Source organism: Rattus rattus, chromosome 8, assembly GCF_011064425.1.
Source record: "Rattus rattus isolate New Zealand chromosome 8, Rrattus_CSIRO_v1, whole genome shotgun sequence".
NCBI lineage: Eukaryota > Metazoa > Chordata > Mammalia > Rodentia > Muridae > Rattus > Rattus rattus.
Window position 1 is genome coordinate 60,722,967 of NC_046161.1, and position 20,273 is coordinate 60,743,239.

Here is a 20,273-nt window from a genome sequence, read left to right on the forward strand (position 1 = left end):
TTTACATGTATTATTTAATTTTAGTTCTTTTCATTTCATCCTAAATGTGTGGGGACACGTGAGGTCAGCCTTCTGTGTTGTTTCTAGGACAGTATTCCACTTTTTAAGATTAATTTTTTGGGGGGAATCGAGAGATAGCACAGTACTAAACATGCATACTGTTCTTTAGAAGACCCATGTTCGTTCTCAGCAACTGCCCTGTAACACCAGCTCCAAGGGGGTCAGTGTCTCTGGCCTCCATAGGCACCTACACGCACACACGCACACACGCACACACACACACACACGCACACACACACCCCATTAAATAAAGGAAAATCTATTTTTATTATTTTATTTTATTACTTTAATCCTAAAACTTCGGAGGCAGAGGCAGGCATGTCTCTTAGTTCGAGGCCAGCCTGGTCTATACAGTGGGTTACAGGACAGCCAGGGCCACTGAGATACCTTGTCTTAAAAAAAAAAAAAAAAAGATTTATTTTATGCATGCGAGTGTTATGTCTGCATGCATGTTTGTGTACTATGTGTGAGTGTGCATTCATGTGTGTGCATGTGCATGCACGCCTGATGCCTGAGGAGGCTAGAAGAGGTCAGATCTCTTGGAACCATGCAGGTGTTAGAAAACAAACCAAGTCCTCTGCAAGAGCAGAAAACTACATCCCACCCTCTCTCCAGTCCTTCTACTTTGTTGGGTTTTTTTTTGTTGTTTTTTTTTTTTTGTTGAGACAGGATCTCACTTATTAAGCTAAGTTGGCTGCCCATTGAGCCTCAGGATCATCTTGTCTCTGCAGTTCTAGTCATAACATTTTTGTTTTTTGTTTTTTTTTTTTTTTTTTATTAACTTGAGTATTTCTTATTTACATTTCGAGTGTTATTCCCTTTCCCGGTTTCTGGGCAAACATCCCCCTAATCCCTCCCCCTCCCCTTCTTTATGGGTGTTCCCCTCCCCATCCTCCCCCCATTGCCGCCCTCCCCCCAACAATCACGTTCACTGGGGGTTCAGTCTTAGCAGGACCAAGGGCTTCCCCTTCCACTGGTGATCTTACTAGAATATTCATTGCTACCTATGAGGTCAGAGTCCAGGGTCAGTCCATGTATAGTCTTTAGGTAGTGGCTTAGTCCCTGGAAGCTCTGGTTGCTTGGCATTGTTGTTCATAAGGGGTCTCGAGCCCCTTCAAGCTCTTCGAGTTCTTTCTCTGATTCCTTCAACGGGGGTCCCATTCTCAGTTCAGTGGTTTGTTGCTGGCATTCGCCTCTGTATTTGCTGTATTCTGGCTGTGTCTCTCAGGAGCGATCTACATCCGGCTCCTGTCGGCCTGCACTTCTTTGCTTCATCCATCTTGTCTAATTGGATGGCTGTATATGTATGGGCCACCTGTGGGACAGGCTCTGAATGGGTGTTCCTTCAGTGTCTGTTTTAATCTTTGCCTCTCTATTCCCTGCCAAGGGTATTCTTGTTCCCCTTTTAAAGAAGGAGTGAAGCATTCACATTTTGATCATCCGTCTTGAGTTTCATTTGTTCTAGGCATCTAGGATAATTCAAGCATTTGGGCTAATAGCCACTTATCAATGAGTGCATACCATGTGTGTTTTTCTGTGATTGGGTTACCTCACTCAGGATGATATTTTCCAGTTCCAACCATTTGCCTACGAATTTCATAAAGTCGTTGTTTTTGATAGCTGAGTAATATTCCATTGTGCAGATGTACCACATTTTCTGTATCCATTCCTTTGTTGAAGGGCATCTGGGTTCTTTCCAGCTTCTGGCTATTATAAATAAGGCTGCTATGAACATAGTGGAGCACATGTCTTTTTTATATGTTGGGGCATCTTTTGGGTATATGCCCAAGAGAGGTATAGCTGGATGCTCAGGCAGTTCAATGTCCAATTTTCTGAGGAACCTCCAGACTGATTTCCAGAATGGTTGTACCAGTCTGCAGTCCCACCAACAATGGAGGAGTGTTCTCTTTCCCAGATCCTCGCCAGCATTTGCTGTCACCTGAGTTTTTGATCTTAGCCATTCTCACTGGTGTGAGGTGAAATCTCAGGGTTGTTTTGATTTGCATTTCCTTATGACTAAAGATGTTGAACATTTCTTTAGGTGTTTTCTCAGCCATTTGGCATTCCTCAGCTGTGAATGCTTTGTTTAGCTCTGAACCCCATTTTTTAATAGGGTTATTTGTCTCCCTGCGGTCTAACTTCTTAAGTTCTTTGTATATTTTGGATATAAGGCCTCTATCTGTTGTAGGATTGGTAAAGATCTTTTCCCAATCTGTTGGTTGCCGTTTTGTCCTAACCACAGTGTCCTTTGCCTTACAGAAGCTTTGCAGTTTTATGAGATCCCATTTGTCCATTCTTGATCTTAGAGCATAAGCCATTGGCGTTTTGTTCAGGAAATTTTTTCCAGTGCCCATGTGTTCCAGCTGCTTCCCTAGTTTTTCTTCTATTAGTTTGAGTGTGTCTGGTTTGATGTGGTGGTCCTTGATCCACTTGGACTTAGCTTTGTACAGGGTGATAAGCATGGATCGATCTGCATTCTTCTACATGTTGACCTCCAGTTGAACCAGCACCATTTGCTGAAAATGCTATCTTTTTTCCATTTGATGGTTTTGGCTCCTTTGTCAAAAATCAAGTGCCCATAGGTGTGTGGGTTCATTTCTGGGTCATAACATTACAAACATCTGCACTTCTGGCTTTTTACATGAAGTTTTGGTGACTGAACTTTGGTTCTCATACGTGCATACACATACTTTATAGACTGAGTCATCTCTCTAGTCCTTGAATGATGAGGAATTTAGAGTGGTTAAGTGATTGTCAAGGGTCTTATTTAAACAATTGGTGCCATTAGGAACAGAACTTGTTTTTTATTTTTGTTTGATTTTTCTTTACAGAAGTAAGACTTTTATATGAGTTTCTATGTTTTAAGATTGAAAAATTTATAACAGAATCCCTAATAAATAATTTTTTCTACCATGAGACATTTTTCCAAATGGCTATCAAACAAATCCCATACAGCCTTGACTTGTAGAATCTAACTTACTCATTAAAGTTATAGTACCCAAAGCAGTGGGTTTTGTAACATTCCACTTCATAAACACCAGCAAATATTTGATAAGGTACAGAGTGTGTTGGGTGTAGTAGCACACATCTGTATTTCCAGGTAAAGATAGTTAGGATTGCTAGTTTTAGGGCAATGAGCATAGATGAAGGCCATGCCTCAGTAACTGAAAAGATATTGAATATGGAACTCTAATTCCACTGCTTTACTTATATTCTTCTTAATATCCCCTTTCTATAACAATATAATGTAAATATCACGGTGGAAAAATAACAGAATATTTTAAATTAATTTACAAATGAAAATCATAGAATTTTTCAGTGTTTAGAATATATTAGGTGTTCAGATTTTAAAAATGGAGTCTTACATTTAAATTTCTCTGAATTCTAATTTCTGGAGGTTCAAAAGAGAGGGAGTTATTAGTGCTGACTTTTTCTGTATGCTTTTGTAAAAGTAGCTGATACTATTGATCAGGGTTAGAAGGTATAAGTGGTCCCTAAGGTACTGTAATATGTCCTTACTGCTTTGATTTTGCTAACCCAGTGGTTTTCAACTGTGGGTAGCAACCCCTTTGTTGGGTTATAATGATCCTTTTATAGGGGTTGCCTAAGTCCATTGGAAAAACACATGCATTTATATTATGATTCATAACAGTAGCAAAATTAGTTATGAAATAGCAATGAAAGTAATTTTATGGTTGAGGTCACCACAACATGAGAAATTGTGTTAAAGAGTTCAAGCATTAGGAAGGTTGAGAAACACTGTACTAATCAAAGATAATTTCTTGATGACAAAATGTCTGTGAAAAGTTTAATGTGAGTTTATATTCCACTTATATTAGTAATAGCCAGTATTTTTTGAGTTACTTACTAGGGAAATGAGCTTTCCTTGGTCAGTAAAGGCCAGAGATTTTTATGTTAATCTTAGATTTTAAAAAGTTGCCATTGTTCCTCGTTATACTCTCTCTAACTCGTTCAGTAAAGATTTGATTGATGCTGTAGCATTCTGCTAGTGATCAAACTGATGTCTTTGCTAGAAATTACAATATCTCTTTTTGGATTGAGAAAACTTGTTCTCTTCTTTGTGTCAAAGCCAGGGTTCAGGGCTCAGGAAGCAGAACATGGACTTAAGTGATTGCTTAGTCAGTACCCTTGGTCCTCTGGACAGCCTCTTGATTGCTTAGTCAGTACCCTTGTCCTCTCAACAGCCTCTCTGAGTCGTGAGTAGTAATGCCTCTGAAGTTCCAGTGTGCATGTGTTTTAGCATTGGCATGCTTGTCAGATTTACTTGTGTGCATTTCAGGTAGTTGTCTGCGTATCAGCTGGATACAGACATAGTGCTGCTGTCACAGAGGATGGTGAATTATATACATGGGGTGAAGGAGATTTCGGAAGATTAGGTAAGAGTTTTAAAATTTGGAATTACCCCACAGAGCAAAAATGATCTGTTACTAAGACCCAGTGAGCATGAAGTTCATAGGTGATTTATTTTTATTAGTTTTAAACTCAAAATCAGATGTATTTCTATAGATAATTTTGTCTAGATTTTGTTGCATTATCTAAGATGTAACCAAGAATTATAACCAGGCTCTATAGAGTTTCAGAGATAAGAAACATAGCATTATGAACTTGAATGTATTGGTCAGTGAAAACAAGTTGACCCGGACGGGGTATTAGACACATTAAGGTAAGTGCTATTATGATAGGAACCTAGAATGTTCTAAGTCGTTAATTTGCCTGTAGCCCCCAGGTTGGGAGCAGCCTAGGAGACTGGTATAGCAGGTAGAGATGATTCACTTTTTTGTATTTAATTGCACTTAAAAATAACTAGTAGCATATTACTTTTGTGAAATTATGACCTAGAGAAAAGGAGTTAACATTATTTCTGTGTTTTATCTAAGGTCATGGTGACAGTAACAGCCGTAACATTCCAACGTTAGTAAAAGACATTAGCAATGTTGGAGAGGTTTCCTGTGGAAGTTCACATACGATCGCTTTGTCCAAAGATGGAAGAACTGTGTGGTCTTTTGGAGGAGGAGACAATGGTATGTACATGAACAAACAAAACCAATTGTAGCTTTGGGCTTTTTTTTTCTTAAAAATTGAAGAAAATAATCTTTTTCAAGTATGTATACCTAGTATAGAAAAACTCAAATACAGAGAAACAGACATAAGAACAAATAAATTGTTTTAACCATTGTTAACACATTGGGAGACAGATCACTAAATATATGTGCATTTATGCATGTCTTTTTTAAAAACCAAAGTAGGCCTGAATAGCTCATATGTATTATTTTTATAGTTTGTTGGCTATATATAATATAGCAATATTTTACGGATATAAGTAAACACGTCACTATATTGCTTTAAAAAGGCCTAGAGTACTATTATATTCATCTGTAGGATAATTTATAAATTTATAAAGTAATAAGTTTCTCATTGTTGAGTAAACAAGATGCCCCCTAGTTTTTTTTTTTTTTTTCCCAATGTTAAAATCAGTTTTTTCTCCCCCAACCATGTGGGAAAACAATAAGGCTGTCAGTAAGGAAGATGAAGCAAAAGAAACACCCCATGAGTGAGCAGATTTTTGCCCAATTTAATTGTTACTCTGTGAGCATTGTGGATGTTTACTTGTGCACAGAGATCAGCAATACTAGGTATTGGTCTGGAGAGATGGCTCAGAGGGTAGGGGCACTGACTCTCTTCCAGAGGTCCTGAGTTCAATTCCCAGCAACCACATGGCTCACAACTATCTGTGATGGGATCTGATGCTTTCTTCTGGTGTGTCTGAAGACAGTGACGGTGTACTCATATAAATAAAATAATTTTAGCCAGGTGTGATAGTGCTCTCTTGCTCTTCCTAGATTTCCAAGGCTGAGGCTAGAGGGTTTGAAAGTTACAGGGTATCAGGGACTTGTCTCAAAAAAGAAACACTAAACCAAACAAAAAATGATTAACTCAAGAAATAATTCATGTAATGAAAGTAATATAATTTAAATTACATTTTAATGATTTTAGTGGGGTTACATTGATATTTTAGCTATTTTCCTTCTCTTTCAATAATTTTCCACATTTTTTTGTTTTGTGAACTATTGAATCTTTAACTTCTTAAAAATTATGTGAACTGTCAGCCCCGTTTTCTTTTTCAAATCAAGGTCTTATTATGTATCCCTTTCTATGTAAACCTTGCTGTCCTTAAACTTTTGCATATCTCTATCTATCGATTATCTATCTATCTACCTACCTACCTGTCAGTCTGTCTGTCTATATACAAGGACTCTGTGTGCAGACCAGGCTGGCCTAGAACTCACAGAGATCTGCCTGCCTCTACTTCCCAAATGCTGGGATTAAAGCCATGTACCACTACTGGCTTGGCTTCAAACTCTTTTACCCCCACAAAATTCTGGGATTATAGTGGCTGGCTTGCTTCTTTCCTTCCTTCCTTCCTTTCTTCCTTCCTTCCTTCCTTCCTTCCTTCCTTCCTTCCTTCCTTCCTTCCTTCCTTCCTCCCTTCTTCCCTTCTTTTCTTCCTTCCTTCCTTCCTTCCTTCCTTCCTTCCTCCTTCTTTTCTTCCTTCCTTCCTTCCTTCCTTCCTTCCTTCCTTCCTTCCTTCCTTCCTTCCTTCCTTCCTTCCTTCCAGGATAGGGTCTAGCTGTGTGACATTAGACTTGCAGCTCTTCTTCTGACTCTGCTTTTCAGCAGTAGAATTATAAGCCTGTGTTACAATTCCTGGTTATTCTGTCAAACCGTTTAAAGGTAGAAATACAGACACTGGTGAGATGGCTCAATGTATTAGAGCATTTGCTGCTCTTTTAGTGGATTGACGTTTGGTTCCTAGCACTCACATCAGGCAACTTACAACCACCTGTCATGGATCCCACACCCTCACCCTCACCCTCATCTGTACTCTCTGGAAATTCACACATACGCATGCACGCATGCACACATACAATCTTTAGAATGTTTTTTTAATTCTAAAAAAGGAAAAAGTTAGAAATATAGCTTAAAGGGGGACAAAGAAAATTGTTTTGTGTCTCTTTAAAATAGCTTTTATTGAATGAGAATAAAACACAAAAGGCTATTAGTTATTGATTGTTAACTTTCTTGAAACAGACATGTTCATTTGTTAATGTCTTCTTCTATCAGGAACTTACAGGTTTCTAAGTCTGTCAGGTCATTGCTATAAAAATTAAGGTACTTTATTAAGAATGGACTTAAGTTGCCTTACTTGAAATTTTTTTTTTTTTAATGTTTGTAGGTAAACTTGGCCATGGTGATACCAACAGAGTATATAAACCTAAAGTTATTGAAGCTTTACAAGGAATGTTTATTCGCAAAGTTTGTGCTGGGAGCCAGTCTTCACTTGCTTTGACATCAACAGGGCAGGTAAGACTAAGGAATAAATATACATAAGAGTATTTCAATGGACTAGGTAAAAACAAAACGTTTTAGTCTTGACTGTCTCGGAACCCACTCTATAGACCAGGCTGGCCTGGAACTCACGGAGATCTACTGCCTTTGCCTCCTAGGGTCTGTTATAAAAGTGTGTGCCACTACTGCCTGGCTAAGAAAAAGATTTTAAGACACATATTGAGAAAAACTACTTAATTTTGTTTCAAATATAATAGATGAAAACGAGCCAGGTTTTCTTACCTGAACATGTGATCAGGATACATTTTCTTTTAGTACTCTGCTCTTTGAAGTAAGTTGATAAAATGGCTTGAATGTAGGAGCCCACTGTATGCTAGGCTAACGTAGACAGACAACCAGCAAAGCTGAAATTCACATTTAATTTAGTTATTTTTTGAAAGACTCGAGTATTCCATATGCTGAAACATTTAAAACAAACTATTCATTTTATTTTATTGTAGAGTCAGTTGTAATACTCTGGTATAAATACATGATCTTTCATGTGTTCCTCCTAGTAAGTTATGTAGTAAGAATCCATGGGTTGAAATCCAAGTGCTCACTTGATTTATATCCACAAGCAAATCTCAGACCTCTCTTCAGTGTCATATGCTCCCATTTTATGAAAGGAAATAATTTTTGCTTTGCGTACCAGATGGTTGTATAAGATAATTATTTAAATTTAAAGTTTTTATGTTTAAGTGTTGGTAGATAATAAACAGTAAATCTGTTATATTCCAAAGGAAATTGTGTATCATGACCATATTATGTTATGTGAAGTCCAGTGTGTATGTTTACAGAAATAAAGTAGAAGAAATACTTTGATGAGCCATTCTGCTTACTATTATACCTGTGGAACTTTCTGTTTGTCCTTCAGTAGCTTCCTTCAGACCTACTGAGTGCTAATTTTCTTCTAAATGTAACTCTTAGGTTTAAATGAAGGTAATGTATTCTTATATAGCATGATATAATGCCTAAAATGCAAGACGAGTAATTTTTTTGTGTATGTTATAGTTTCTGGGGATCAAATCTGGGATGTTGTCTCTGCTAAGCAGGTTCTGAGCTACCAATGTTCTTAATCTAGTGCTCAGCTAAAAGAACATTTGAAAGAAAACTCAGAGGGCCTTCCTGAATACTAGTACTGTATTGGACTTTGAGTCTGTCTTAGTTTGGATTTCCAGTGCTGTGAAGAGACACCATGACCAAGGAAACTCATATAAAGGAAAACATTTAATTGGGACTGACTTCCAGTTTCAGAGGTTTATTTAGTCCATTATCATCATGGTGGGAGAAGCATGGTAGCTCTAGGCAGATATGGTGCTAGAGAAGAAGCTGAAGGTTCTGCATCTTGGTCCAAAGGCAGCAGAAGGAGACTGTTCCACACTTGTTTGTTTTCTGATAATTGGTATAAATACATGGTTTTCTCTTTTGATGAAAACGTTTAACCTAGTCTTACCTAAAACAATTTGGAGATAAAATAATAGCCATAAGAAGCTTTTATGGCATAAAGAAAAGAGCGAATATGATTTTTTCAAAGCCAATGGAAAGAAGTTGTTTGGTTTGCTGTTTGTTCAGTTGGATTTCCTGATTCCTCCTTTCATCTCCCTCTCTTCTGCATGCATCCTGGACAGCTAAGTCAACTACTAGTCACTTTATTATTAGTAACAAATAAAGATGTTCAGGGGAGCTGTCTTGACTTCTGATTCATATATTATTGTATGTGATAATTAAGATCAGTTTTGTGATTCATGTTATCAATTTTAATTTATCATTACTTGCTCTAGTCTACCATGTAAGAAACATGTAAATGGAAGTTTTGTTGTTTGTTTTTGTTTCTTTTGAGATAAGGTTTCTCTGTGTAGTCCTGGCTATCCTAGAACTCACTCTGTTGACCGTGCTGGCCTCAGACTCAGAGATCTGCCTTCTTCTGCCTCCCGAGTACTGGGATTGAAGGCCTGTGCCACCACCATCTGGCAATTAACTAGAAGTTTTAGGTAATATTTCCATAATTGCTTAGATTGGACAGTTTTTGTCAAATGCAAGCCAGTTAGTGGTAACTTAAGCAGAGGCTCCCCTGTCTTTCTTTCCTTCTAACTGTGACCAGTTTATTTTCATCCCAGCTGCTCATCTGTTTATACACTCACTGGGTGTTTAAAAACAGTACAATAAATGAAAGTGACCTTGTTCCTTTTTGGGGGAGCTGGGGGGAATGTTCCAGACATGGTTTGGAACTCTGTAGACCAGACTGGCCTGAATTTACAGAGAACTGCTTTCCACTACCTTCTCTGTGCTGGCATTAAAGATGTGTACAACCATAGCCTGCCTAATTTTTTTTTTAAATGAAACATGGTGCAGATAATTTGCTAAGGAGTAATTACTGTTAATTTCCTTGGGTGTGCTAATGGTTTTATATTTCTATTATGTCTGTGTATTTTAGAGATAATTGGAAAGAAGGGGCAGGGATAATCACATGAGGCAACTAAAGGCTGCTATGTTTGCTTTTCAGCTATCTTGTTGACCAGTCTCCTGAGTGTACAATGACCATCTTTAAAATGATTAAAACACTAAACTTTATTTTAATATCAGAAAGGAACTTCAACTTGATAATTTTAGTTAATAGTCTATTTATTTTAGGAATTTATGTGTTCTGTATTTCTGTCTTTTCAGGTTTATGCTTGGGGCTGTGGGGCTTGTCTAGGTTGTGGCTCTTCAGAAGCTACTGCTTTGAGACCCAAGCTCATTGAAGAATTGGCTGCCACAAGAATAGTTGATATTTCTATTGGAGATAGTCATTGTTTGTCTCTCTCTCATGGTAAAGTCATGTTTATTTGTTTGTTTTAGTATTTTAAGTAGCATCTTTATAGCTTAAGCACAAACTTTAAATCCTCCTGTCTTACCTCCTTAGTGCAGGGATTATAAGTGTTCTAAGTCATTAGTTTTAAAATAATATTATCAATTATTCTTTTTAAAAAATGTGTTACATTTAAATTTAATTTTTATACTTTATGTCTTATTTTTAGATAATGAAGTTTATGCTTGGGGCAATAACTCCATGGGACAGTGTGGCCAGGGAAATTCAACAGGTCCTATTACTAAACCAAAGAAAGTGAGTGGCTTGGATGGCATAGCTATTCAGCAGATCTCAGCTGGAACATCACATAGTTTGGCATGGACTGCTCTCCCTAGGGACAGGTAGGTGCTATATACTTAAACATGCTTGTGATTTTTTTTTAATTTTCCTACATTTATTTTAGAACTATGAATGTCATAAAATCGGGTCAGTATTACACAATGTACTTCAGAAGGTAAATAATTAAACTTAATACTAGTAGTAATAATAATACTATATTAAAATTAATTTCTAAATCGTACAGATTTTGATAAGTATATTGGTCTCATGTTTAACAGAATAATAGCACATTCCAATCTCTACAATAAGAGGTAAGGTACATACTACTCTACTGCTGTTCATGATAACACACCATGTCTGTGTCATGGTGTTTGGGAGTGGATATTGGTTTTAGCTTAAGGTTTCTTTCTTTTGTAAAATTGTACATGTGAAAAGTGAACAGTGGCTCTCACAGGCCGAGTTGTCATGTGTACATACTCGAGTCAATTTAAAGTCATTTAGAGTTGTATCAAAAATAATATTTTTATATAGGTAATTATGTTAATATCTTTGCCTACTATAACAAATTAAATACCGTAAAAGGGAAAAGGATTTACTTTGGTTTACGTGTATCAGTCCATCATTTTCTGGCTCCATTGCCTTGGCCTGGTCGGTCAAAACATTGTGGCACAGCAGAAACAGCCCACCTCATTTCAATATTGTATTTACTAGCTTAGACCAAGCCTTCAACTCAAGAGTCTTTGTGCAGAATAGTTCATATGCTACCCTCCAAGAGCATAACAGTAGTATTACTAAATTTAGAATAAAATTTAATGTGATTTTTAAGATTAATATATATGCTATTTAAAGTATATATAATTTCTAGTATTGACTCTGTTATCATAGAACTAACATTAAGATGTCTTTTTATGTATATTGAGATTACATATATTTCAAAATGAATTAGCTGTATTTAAGATACTTTTCTTAATCATCTTCTCATTTTGAATTCTCTATCTTTAGAGAATGATTTAAAAGTTAAGTACCGAGCTGAGGATATAGCTGATTCAGTAAATTGTTTACCTGGCAAATATGAGGCCCTGAGATCAGATCTCTAGTCCCATGTAAAAGCCAGGTGCTGCAGTACATGTCTTTAATCTTGGTGCTGAGGTTGCGGTAGGGGGCATCAGTGGCTCTCTGGAGTTCACTGGCCTATTTTGCCAAATTAGTGAACTCTAGGTTTAGTGAAGGACCTTTGTCTCCAAAAAAAAAAAAAAAAAGGAGAGAGCAACTGAGGAAGACACTGGTCATCAACCTCTGCTTTCCACACACACGTAGACCCACACCCCCACATGCACACACATGAACACATGAATAATATCAAATACACAGTTTAATGTCTTCATATCAAGAGGAAATGAACTAAACTCAGAACTAGACTTTATTGAATTAAAACATTTGTTTAGCTTCATTGCTCTTCGTTTGGTTGGATTTCTTTCTAAAATAAAACAAATTACTCACAAATAACAAAACAACGTGAAAAACAAAAGACCCTGGAAACCCAGTTGCTATACTTTTAAATCAAGGAAGCTGTTTTGTTTTGTTCTTCCCAACTAGGTCTTGTTTTTTGTTTTTGATTATGTATAGAAGTTTCATTATAAGGCTGTTGGATGCTTTTCTTATGCTTCCTTCTAGACAAGTTGTTGCATGGCACAGACCTTATTGTGTAGATCTTGAAGAGAGTACCTTCTCACATCTGCGATCTTTTCTTGAGAGATACTGTGATAAAATAAACAGTGAAATTCCCCCACTTCCTTTCCCGTCATCTAGGTAAGTTGTAGATACCTATGCATGCATATATATTAATTACTCTTTTCAAACTTTTATTTATTCTTTTTTGTTTTTCTCCAAATTACATGAGTCTTCTTTGAAAGCTAGAAAAGAACTAAACTTATTAATAACTATAGTTTTTAAAGGTCATATATAATTTCATAAATGATGTTTTAAAATTTATCATTGGTCATCACTTGACAATTTTTAAAGAGAAAAACTGTATATATATTTACTTTTATGCTTCAAAAATTCATACCAGCTTGTTTTTTCTTTCAGGGAACACCATAATTTTCTTAAGCTGTGCCTGAAGTTGCTTTCAAATCACCTTGCTCTGGCCCTTGCGGGAGGGGTAGCTACCAGTATTCTTGGGAGACAGGCAGGACCACTTCGAAATTTGCTCTTCAGGCTGATGGACTCAACTGTCCCAGATGAAATCCAAGAGGTGAGAAGAGAGTCTGTGGCCTGAAGCCATAGCTAGATGATAGATATATTCAGCAGTGCACTGTATACTAGCAATTGTAGGCTTTCCCTGTGTGTAGCTCTTGTCTGTCCTGGAACTCTGTAGACTAGGCTGACCTTGAACTCAAGACCCAGCTGCTTCTGCCTACTAAGTGCTGGATTAAAGGTGTGAGTCATCATGTTCTTAAACCCTCTAAAGTAAAAGTAGAGTTACATGCTTTCAGTTCTCACATGGTACTTTTAGACTTTTGTAATCCCAGAAGCTAGTGCATTCACTTTTCATATATTGCTATTAGAAAGAGAAGATCTGGGCTGATCTTTTCCCTTTTGTCTGTTTCTTTGTTTTTGTTTTGCTTTTGGATATTAGGTGGTAATTGAAACACTCTCAGTGGGAGCAACCATGCTGTTACCTCCATTACGAGAACGGATGGAATTACTTCATTCTCTTTTACCCCAAGGACCTGATAGATGGGAAAGCTTATCCAAAGGACAGGTAAGCCTTTGCACGTAAATAAACCATTCACAGCACAGGAAATAGGACTGAGAGGAAAATAAAGCAAATCAAGTGCCAAAGGCTTGATAGTTGTGGTGCATCCTAGTTATTTGATGTTGTATGTTAGTGGAATTGTTGGACGTCTGTGACAGAGATGATGCACATGATGATTTACTAAGTTACTTGGAGTCTGTTCTTAGAGTTATGATTCATTTTTCTAGTGTTGATGGTGTCAAGCCAGATCCCCTTATTTTATTTTAAATGCTGAGTTGAAATCTGTCTTAGGTTACTGCTGTTAGTCCCATGCCTAGAGGTGCTTATCTGAAAAAGAAAAGGTCATTAGCAAAAGCATTTGAGGTGTGAGTATGCTTATTTTTAATTTCTATTGTTTTAATGAAACAATAATGCTTAATTATTATTGTTTAATTAATATTGTTGTTTAGTGTTTAATGAAACAACTTGAAGATAAATGCTGGGCTGGAGAGATGGCTCAGTGGTTAAGAGCACTGACTGCTCTTCTAGAGGTCCTGAGTTCAATTCCCAGCAACCACATGGTGGCTCACAACCATCTGTAATGGAATCTCATGCCCCCTTCTGGTGTGTCTGAAAACAGCTACAGTGTACTCATACATAAAATAAATAAATCTTAAAAAAAAAAAAAAAAAAATGCTTTGCTGAGTTAAGTAGAAGAGTTAATTGTAAAGCTATAGATTTGAAGGGAAACATGGTATTTACTGGCAATATAATGTCCACAGATGCTTCCCAGTAAATATTTTGCATCGTTTAGATTACAAGTGATTCTTTCAAACATTAGAATAAGCAATTCTCATCAGTAATTTTTTTAGAATAACGTAAGTAAAATTTGTCTATTGGAGTTTTCTATTGATGTCTACTTATAGTGCTTAAATTATTATGTACATTATTTTAGCTGTTCATCCTAAAAGATGAGATTAAAAACCTGTTACATTTTCCAAAATGGTATTAACTGAATAATTTTTCCTATAATTATATACTTCTTGAACATTGTTTATCAAGCAAGTAGATTAATTAGCATTGCTAGTATAAAAATTCAATTTCTAAAATTCTTTTTTTTTCTCTTCTAGTACATGTTATCCGAGTTATATGTTTCTTTTTTATTGTTGTTTAGAGAATGCAACTGGATATAATTCTGACAAGTTTACAGGATCATACACACGTAGCCTCCCTTCTTGGCTATAGCTCACCTTCTGATGCTGCTGACCTTTCGACTGTGTGCATGGGATATGGAAACCTGTCAGATCAGCCATATGGTCCTCAGACCTGCCATCCAGACACTCATCTGGCCGAAATTTTAATGAAGACTCTCTTAAGAAATTTAGGGTTTTATACGGTACCTTGCTTTTTCAATATATTAAGAAAAGAATAAAGGGGTAAGGATCTTTTTGGGCCAAAGTATTATAACACTTAAACAATATAAATTAAAATTTTAGATTCCCTTCTCCAAAGATGTCAGATCTGAAATACTGTGGTGTCCAAGTAATATCTAACCTAAAATTATAAAACGACATGTTAAAGTTTTATCAAGTGTTTCTCATGCAATAAAGAAGAATAAACATAAAAATAGTTTTCCAAACATACTTAAAATATAATCTTTATTATATGTTATTTTAGGATCAAGCATTTGGAGAGCTAGAAAAGAATAGTGATAAATATCTTCTTGGAACATCATCTTCAGAGAACAGTCAGCCTGCTCATCTTCATGAGCTACTGTGTTCATTACAGAAACAACTGCTTGCTTTTTGCCACATTAATAACATTACTGAGGTATGGATTCTGTGCTTTACACGATGCTCTACTAGGAACATACAACTCAGATAGTTGGGGATGTCATAATATTTTTGTACTTTGGCTCTTTCAGAGTAGTAATTTAGGCATTTTGTTTGTTTGTTTTGCAGAACTCAAGCAGTGTGGCATTGCTTCATAAACATCTTCAGCTCCTGCTGCCTCATGCCACAGATATTTATTCACGTTCTGCGAATTTGCTTAAAGAAAGTCCTTGGAATGGCAGTGTTGGAGAAAAATTAAGAGGTGAGTTTGGTGTTGGATTTCACATTTAACCAGTGGTTATAAAGTAAGAGTGATTGAACTTTCCCAAAACTTCAAGAGGGCCTGATAATCTCTGTGTAGAGGAGAAATGATCCTGAGTTTGGTTTGTATTCATTCATTGTTTTCATCTTGGTTCAGGGTGACTTAACAGTGATTGATCTTAAAGGGTTCTATTTATCTCAATAGATAAAAATTTAAAGGCATTAAGTGATATAAACTCAAACAGTTAATTTATGATATAAAGTAACATTTTTTATCTATTGCATATTTGGGCAGTATTCTACCTCCCTTCCTTTTTTTCAAGACAGGGACTTCTGCTGTAGTAATATGCTGTTCTTAATTTCAAAGCAATTCTTCTGACTTCCACCTAGCTGAGGACTTTCCTTGGCACCAGAGCCACTCTTGTTGCCTACTGAATATTTTCTTGGTTGTTGATCTCTGAAGTTTTTCTTCTCCTACTCCAACCCCCCCCCCAAAAAAAAAATAGAAGAAGAAGAAAAGAAAGAAATCAGCTGAGGAACCAAGACTATTATTTACTAGTCTGGCTTGACTGTTATGTATGCAATATAAATTTATTGTTCATTCAGACTGCGCTCACTTCTAAATGTTCTTCCTTTCCCTGAGTACAGTGCAATAATGGAACAAATCCGATTGAAAAGTGATTCCCATAGTGAAAGGACAGATATTTTATGATCTTAATTTTAAAATTATTTTAATTTAAAAAAATATAAAAAGCTTGCCTTATGATTTGAACAAAGAGTTAATGAATTTGTCTACTCTCTTTCTAAACTGAAGAAGTATTTAGTTTTTTTTTTAAGATTGTTTGAGGTAACTGATTTACGTTGCATTCTTGTTCTTCATAGATGTGATCTATGTGTCAGCTGCAGGCAGTATGCTCTGTCAGATTATCAACTCCCTACTGTTGCTCCCGGTGTCAGTGGCTCGTCCTTTATTGAGTTACCTCCTCGACCTCTTGCCACCTCTTGATTGCCTTAACAGACTCCTGCCAGCTGCTGCTCTTTTAGAAGATCAAGAATTACAGTGGCCTCTTCATGGTAAGTACAGGCAATAAAAAGTTAAATAATGTTCTTGAGAAAGGTTGTTCTTCTTTCATTTCTCAAGTAAAACAATACCCGACAATGTGAGTGTTTCCTGTGATCAAAAAGATATGATATCTTCTAAGAGTAAACAGTCTAAAGTGGGCAATTGACATGCAGTAGCTAAGAAAGCTGTTTATAGACGTCACAGCAAGCATCTTTATGGTCAGTGGTTCTAAGGCTTTTTGTTCTTCAGAGTTTGAATGACTGAAAATAAGATGTGTCGTACAACAGTAGCAGAATTGTGTCATACTGTAGTCAGCATTACTTTTTTCCTTTGAGGTATTGAAAATAATTCATTTATAATCAGTGGATCATTATATTTGATTTAAGCATTTTATGTCATAAATATAAAAATTATAAATTTAAATATATATTTGACAGTAACATTTCTTATTTTTGTTGGATATATAAATAACTGTTGAATTTTAAAATGGAGATTGAGAAAGTATCTTTTTAGTGCATTTGATTTTAAACATGATATTTTAATTCATTCTTGATTTATATAATGCTGTTGGTTCTAAACAGTTGACAATACTTAGATTTGCAAAATATTATTGTTACCTATTGGAGTATTTGTGTTAAGGCAGTCAACATTAGAACATTACATCTTTCAAAACTAGTGAATTGTCTTTTCTTTTAAATCTCTGCTAGTAATTTCTTGTGTAACTGTAAGAAAGCCACTTGTTCAGTGCATAGAGTGTTTGTTTGTTTTCTTTACTTTTCTTTCTTTCTCTCTTTCTTTCTTTTTTCTTTCTTTCTTCCTCTCTTCGTTTCTTTCTTTCTTTTTTCCTTCCTTCCTTTCTTTCTTTCTTTTTTTTTTTTTAACTGGAAAGCATTGGTCTCTGACAGGATAACGTTGAAGCTCTCTTGCTGGAATAGTGGTCAGTTCTGTTGACCATTGCATTGAAATGGTCAAAATATCAAATTCATGACTGCTGATATTAGTGTAGTGATTTGGCTTGATGTGGATAGTTTCAGGGTTATTTTTGCTTTAAAGTGTCTTAGAACTTTCTTGTGTTGGATGAGCTAAGTATCCTATTCTGAATTTCTTTGGGTTGGTTCATAAACTTTTTTAAAGTTTTTCTTTTTGATGCTGTTCTTGCCTAGTTTGCCAAATTAGTACTATATTTATATAGTATGAATTTGGAATCTTAATTCTTTTTTCCCTATTTTCTGAAGTAATTTTTGTAAGGTAAAGATTATCTTTTATTGAAGTGCTAGAGGAATTTTTCTATGAAATTATGTGGCTCTTGTGGTTTATTTACTTATCTTTTTACTGTGTATGTGCATGGATTGTGGGATTCTTTTCTTTCTAATTCATTTTAGAAATTGTTATTTTTCCAGAATATGTTATTTTGTTGGCTTTCAAGTTCATTGGTGTAAAAGTGATTGCATTCATTTGTGGTTTAAGAAATTTCCTATGTAAGCATTGTTATATTTCTTTTTATATCTATTTTTAAAATATATGGAGTCTGTTTTTCTTTATTAGTTTTACTAGACTTATTTATTAATTTTTTTCAAATATCCACCTTTTGGAATGCTTTTTTTCGCACCAGTGATTTCTGATTTCTGTTACCTTCACAGTTATAGTGTCTTGTGCATGTGAAGAACTTTTAGAAACAAGCATCCAGTAAGAAAGCTTGGGTCTGGATCTTTGTATGAGACAGTTCTGAGTTCAAACCAGAAGAGCATTAGCCAATAGTGTCACTTTTTTTTTTAGATTTATTCATTTATTATATATAAGTACACTGTAGCTGTCTTCAGATACACCAGAAGAGGGCACCAGATCTCTTTACAGATGGTTGTGAGCCACCATTTGGTTGCTGGGATTTGAACTCAGGACCTCTGGAAGAGCAGTCAAGGTGCTCTTAACCGCTGAGCCATCTCTCCAGCCCAATAGTGTCACTTTTATTAACGAATTCTTGTTTGGTTTTGGAGAAACAGTCCCAAAGACTGACTAAAAATGATAAAATTTACTCTAGGTAGTATAATAGAATCCATTAAGATAAGTTTGCATGCACTGATTTAGTATTTTTCTTAAAATTAGTAACTTTACAAAGGAAAAATTATTTGATAGCTTTACATGTCTGAGTACATTTTAAATTAGTCTAATAGATCAGGTAATTTGTATACAGAAAATACTGTGTTTTCCTTAAGAAAATATTTTCTTCAATATGTTATAGTTTCATAGGTTAGAGACAATGAGAAAGCTTTTAAAGTATAAAAATAACAGATAAAGACACAATTACTACTGATTTTCTCTTTAGGGGGGCCAGAAGTAATTGACCCAGCTGGGGTGCCATTACCTCAGCCAGCTCAATCTTGGGTATGGCTTGTGGATCTGGAAAGAACAATTGCTCTCCTCATTGGGCGATGTCTTGGTGGCATGCTTCAAGGCTCCCCTGTGTCTCCAGAGGAACAGGATACTGCATATTGGATGAAAACACCACTTTTCAGTGATGGTGTGGAAATGGACACCCCTCAGTTGGGTAATATGCTTCTCTGAAGCACGTGAAACACGTACTTCTTTGTTTCTTCTTGGAGATCTCTTACCTGAGTGTTGAATACAGAACTCATGCATTTTCCACATTAGTTTAAAAGAGGATCTCAAATTGTAATACACAGTTCACAGAACAATAGTTAAGTTCTGCAGCATGGTGTAGGGAATTGGGTCTCAACTTGTGAGGGTTGTGAACCACTAGTGTAGTGTATATGTGGATCTAGAAAAATGTTGAGCACTAGTTCTCAACCTTTGGAATGCTGCAACCCTTAGTGACACCCAACCATAAAATTATTTCATTTCTACTTCATAAATGTAATTTTTCTGCTGTTATGAACCATAATGTAAATATCTGATATTCAGGATATTTGATATGTCATCCCCAAGGGGGTTGTGACCTATAGGTTGCAAACCACTGGTCTCCAGCCAACTTTGGTAACTTAGCCCTGTAATCCCAGTACTTGAGAGGCTGAGTCAGGGGAAATGCTACAAGATCTGATCCAAGCTATGTGATAAGTTCCAGGCTCAGTTGGGCTACAGTGAGAGACCCTCATTCAAAAAAGCCAGAAATACAGGTCTGATCCTATTCTGTTATACTTTTCACTCATTTTGATCAAGTCATAGGAAAAAATATTTGTGTTCTAAAGCTTGGAGTTGGAAACCACTTCCCTGAATAGAATGCACTGGTAGAGTACCTATCAGGACTGAGCAATGTCCAGTTTTCAGACACTATCTTAGACAGGGTTACAATTGCTGTGATGGAACACCATGACCAAAAGCACTCTGGAGAGGAAAGGGTTTATTTGGCTTATACTTCTAAATCATTGTTCATCATCCAAGAAGTCAGAACAAGAAGTCAGAAGATGACAGGACCTTGGAGCCAGGAGGAGTGCTGCTTACTTGACGGCTTACTCCCCATGACTTACTCAGCCTGCTTTCTCATAGAAATCAGGCTATCAGCCCTGGGGCAAACCCTCCCACGATGGACTGGGTCCTACCATATTAATCACTAAGAAAATACACTACAGGCTTGCCTGTAGTCCAGTCTTTTGAAGGCAGTTTCTCAGTTGCGGTTCTCTCTTCTTAGATGACTTTAGCTTGTGCCAAGTTGACATAAAACTAGCCAGCACAGCCACTACCCATAGGTTTGAATGGCAGGTTTTATTCCTCCCCTTGTAGTTTCCTTTGGGAATTACCTTTCCTTCCATATCTCCCATCTCTTCTTTGTTG

General features: G+C 36.3%; 1 protein-coding gene across 1 annotated transcript in view; it reads left to right on the forward strand.

The window, feature by feature from the left end:
- Positions 1–20,273, forward strand: part of Herc1 (HECT and RLD domain containing E3 ubiquitin protein ligase family member 1) — a 183,683-nt gene that overhangs the window by 39,011 nt on the left and 124,399 nt on the right. Inside the window, exons 6-18 of the mRNA XM_032911483.1 lie at positions 4,361–4,457; positions 4,959–5,102; positions 7,316–7,443; positions 10,132–10,276; positions 10,485–10,656; positions 12,269–12,403; positions 12,683–12,848; positions 13,233–13,358; positions 14,506–14,727; positions 15,009–15,161; positions 15,293–15,425; positions 16,307–16,498; positions 18,811–19,032. Coding sequence (XP_032767374.1) covers positions 4,361–4,457; positions 4,959–5,102; positions 7,316–7,443; positions 10,132–10,276; positions 10,485–10,656; positions 12,269–12,403; positions 12,683–12,848; positions 13,233–13,358; positions 14,506–14,727; positions 15,009–15,161; positions 15,293–15,425; positions 16,307–16,498; positions 18,811–19,032 — 2,035 coding nt within the window. The remainder of the gene's footprint in view (positions 1–4,360; positions 4,458–4,958; positions 5,103–7,315; positions 7,444–10,131; positions 10,277–10,484; positions 10,657–12,268; positions 12,404–12,682; positions 12,849–13,232; positions 13,359–14,505; positions 14,728–15,008; positions 15,162–15,292; positions 15,426–16,306; positions 16,499–18,810; positions 19,033–20,273) is intronic.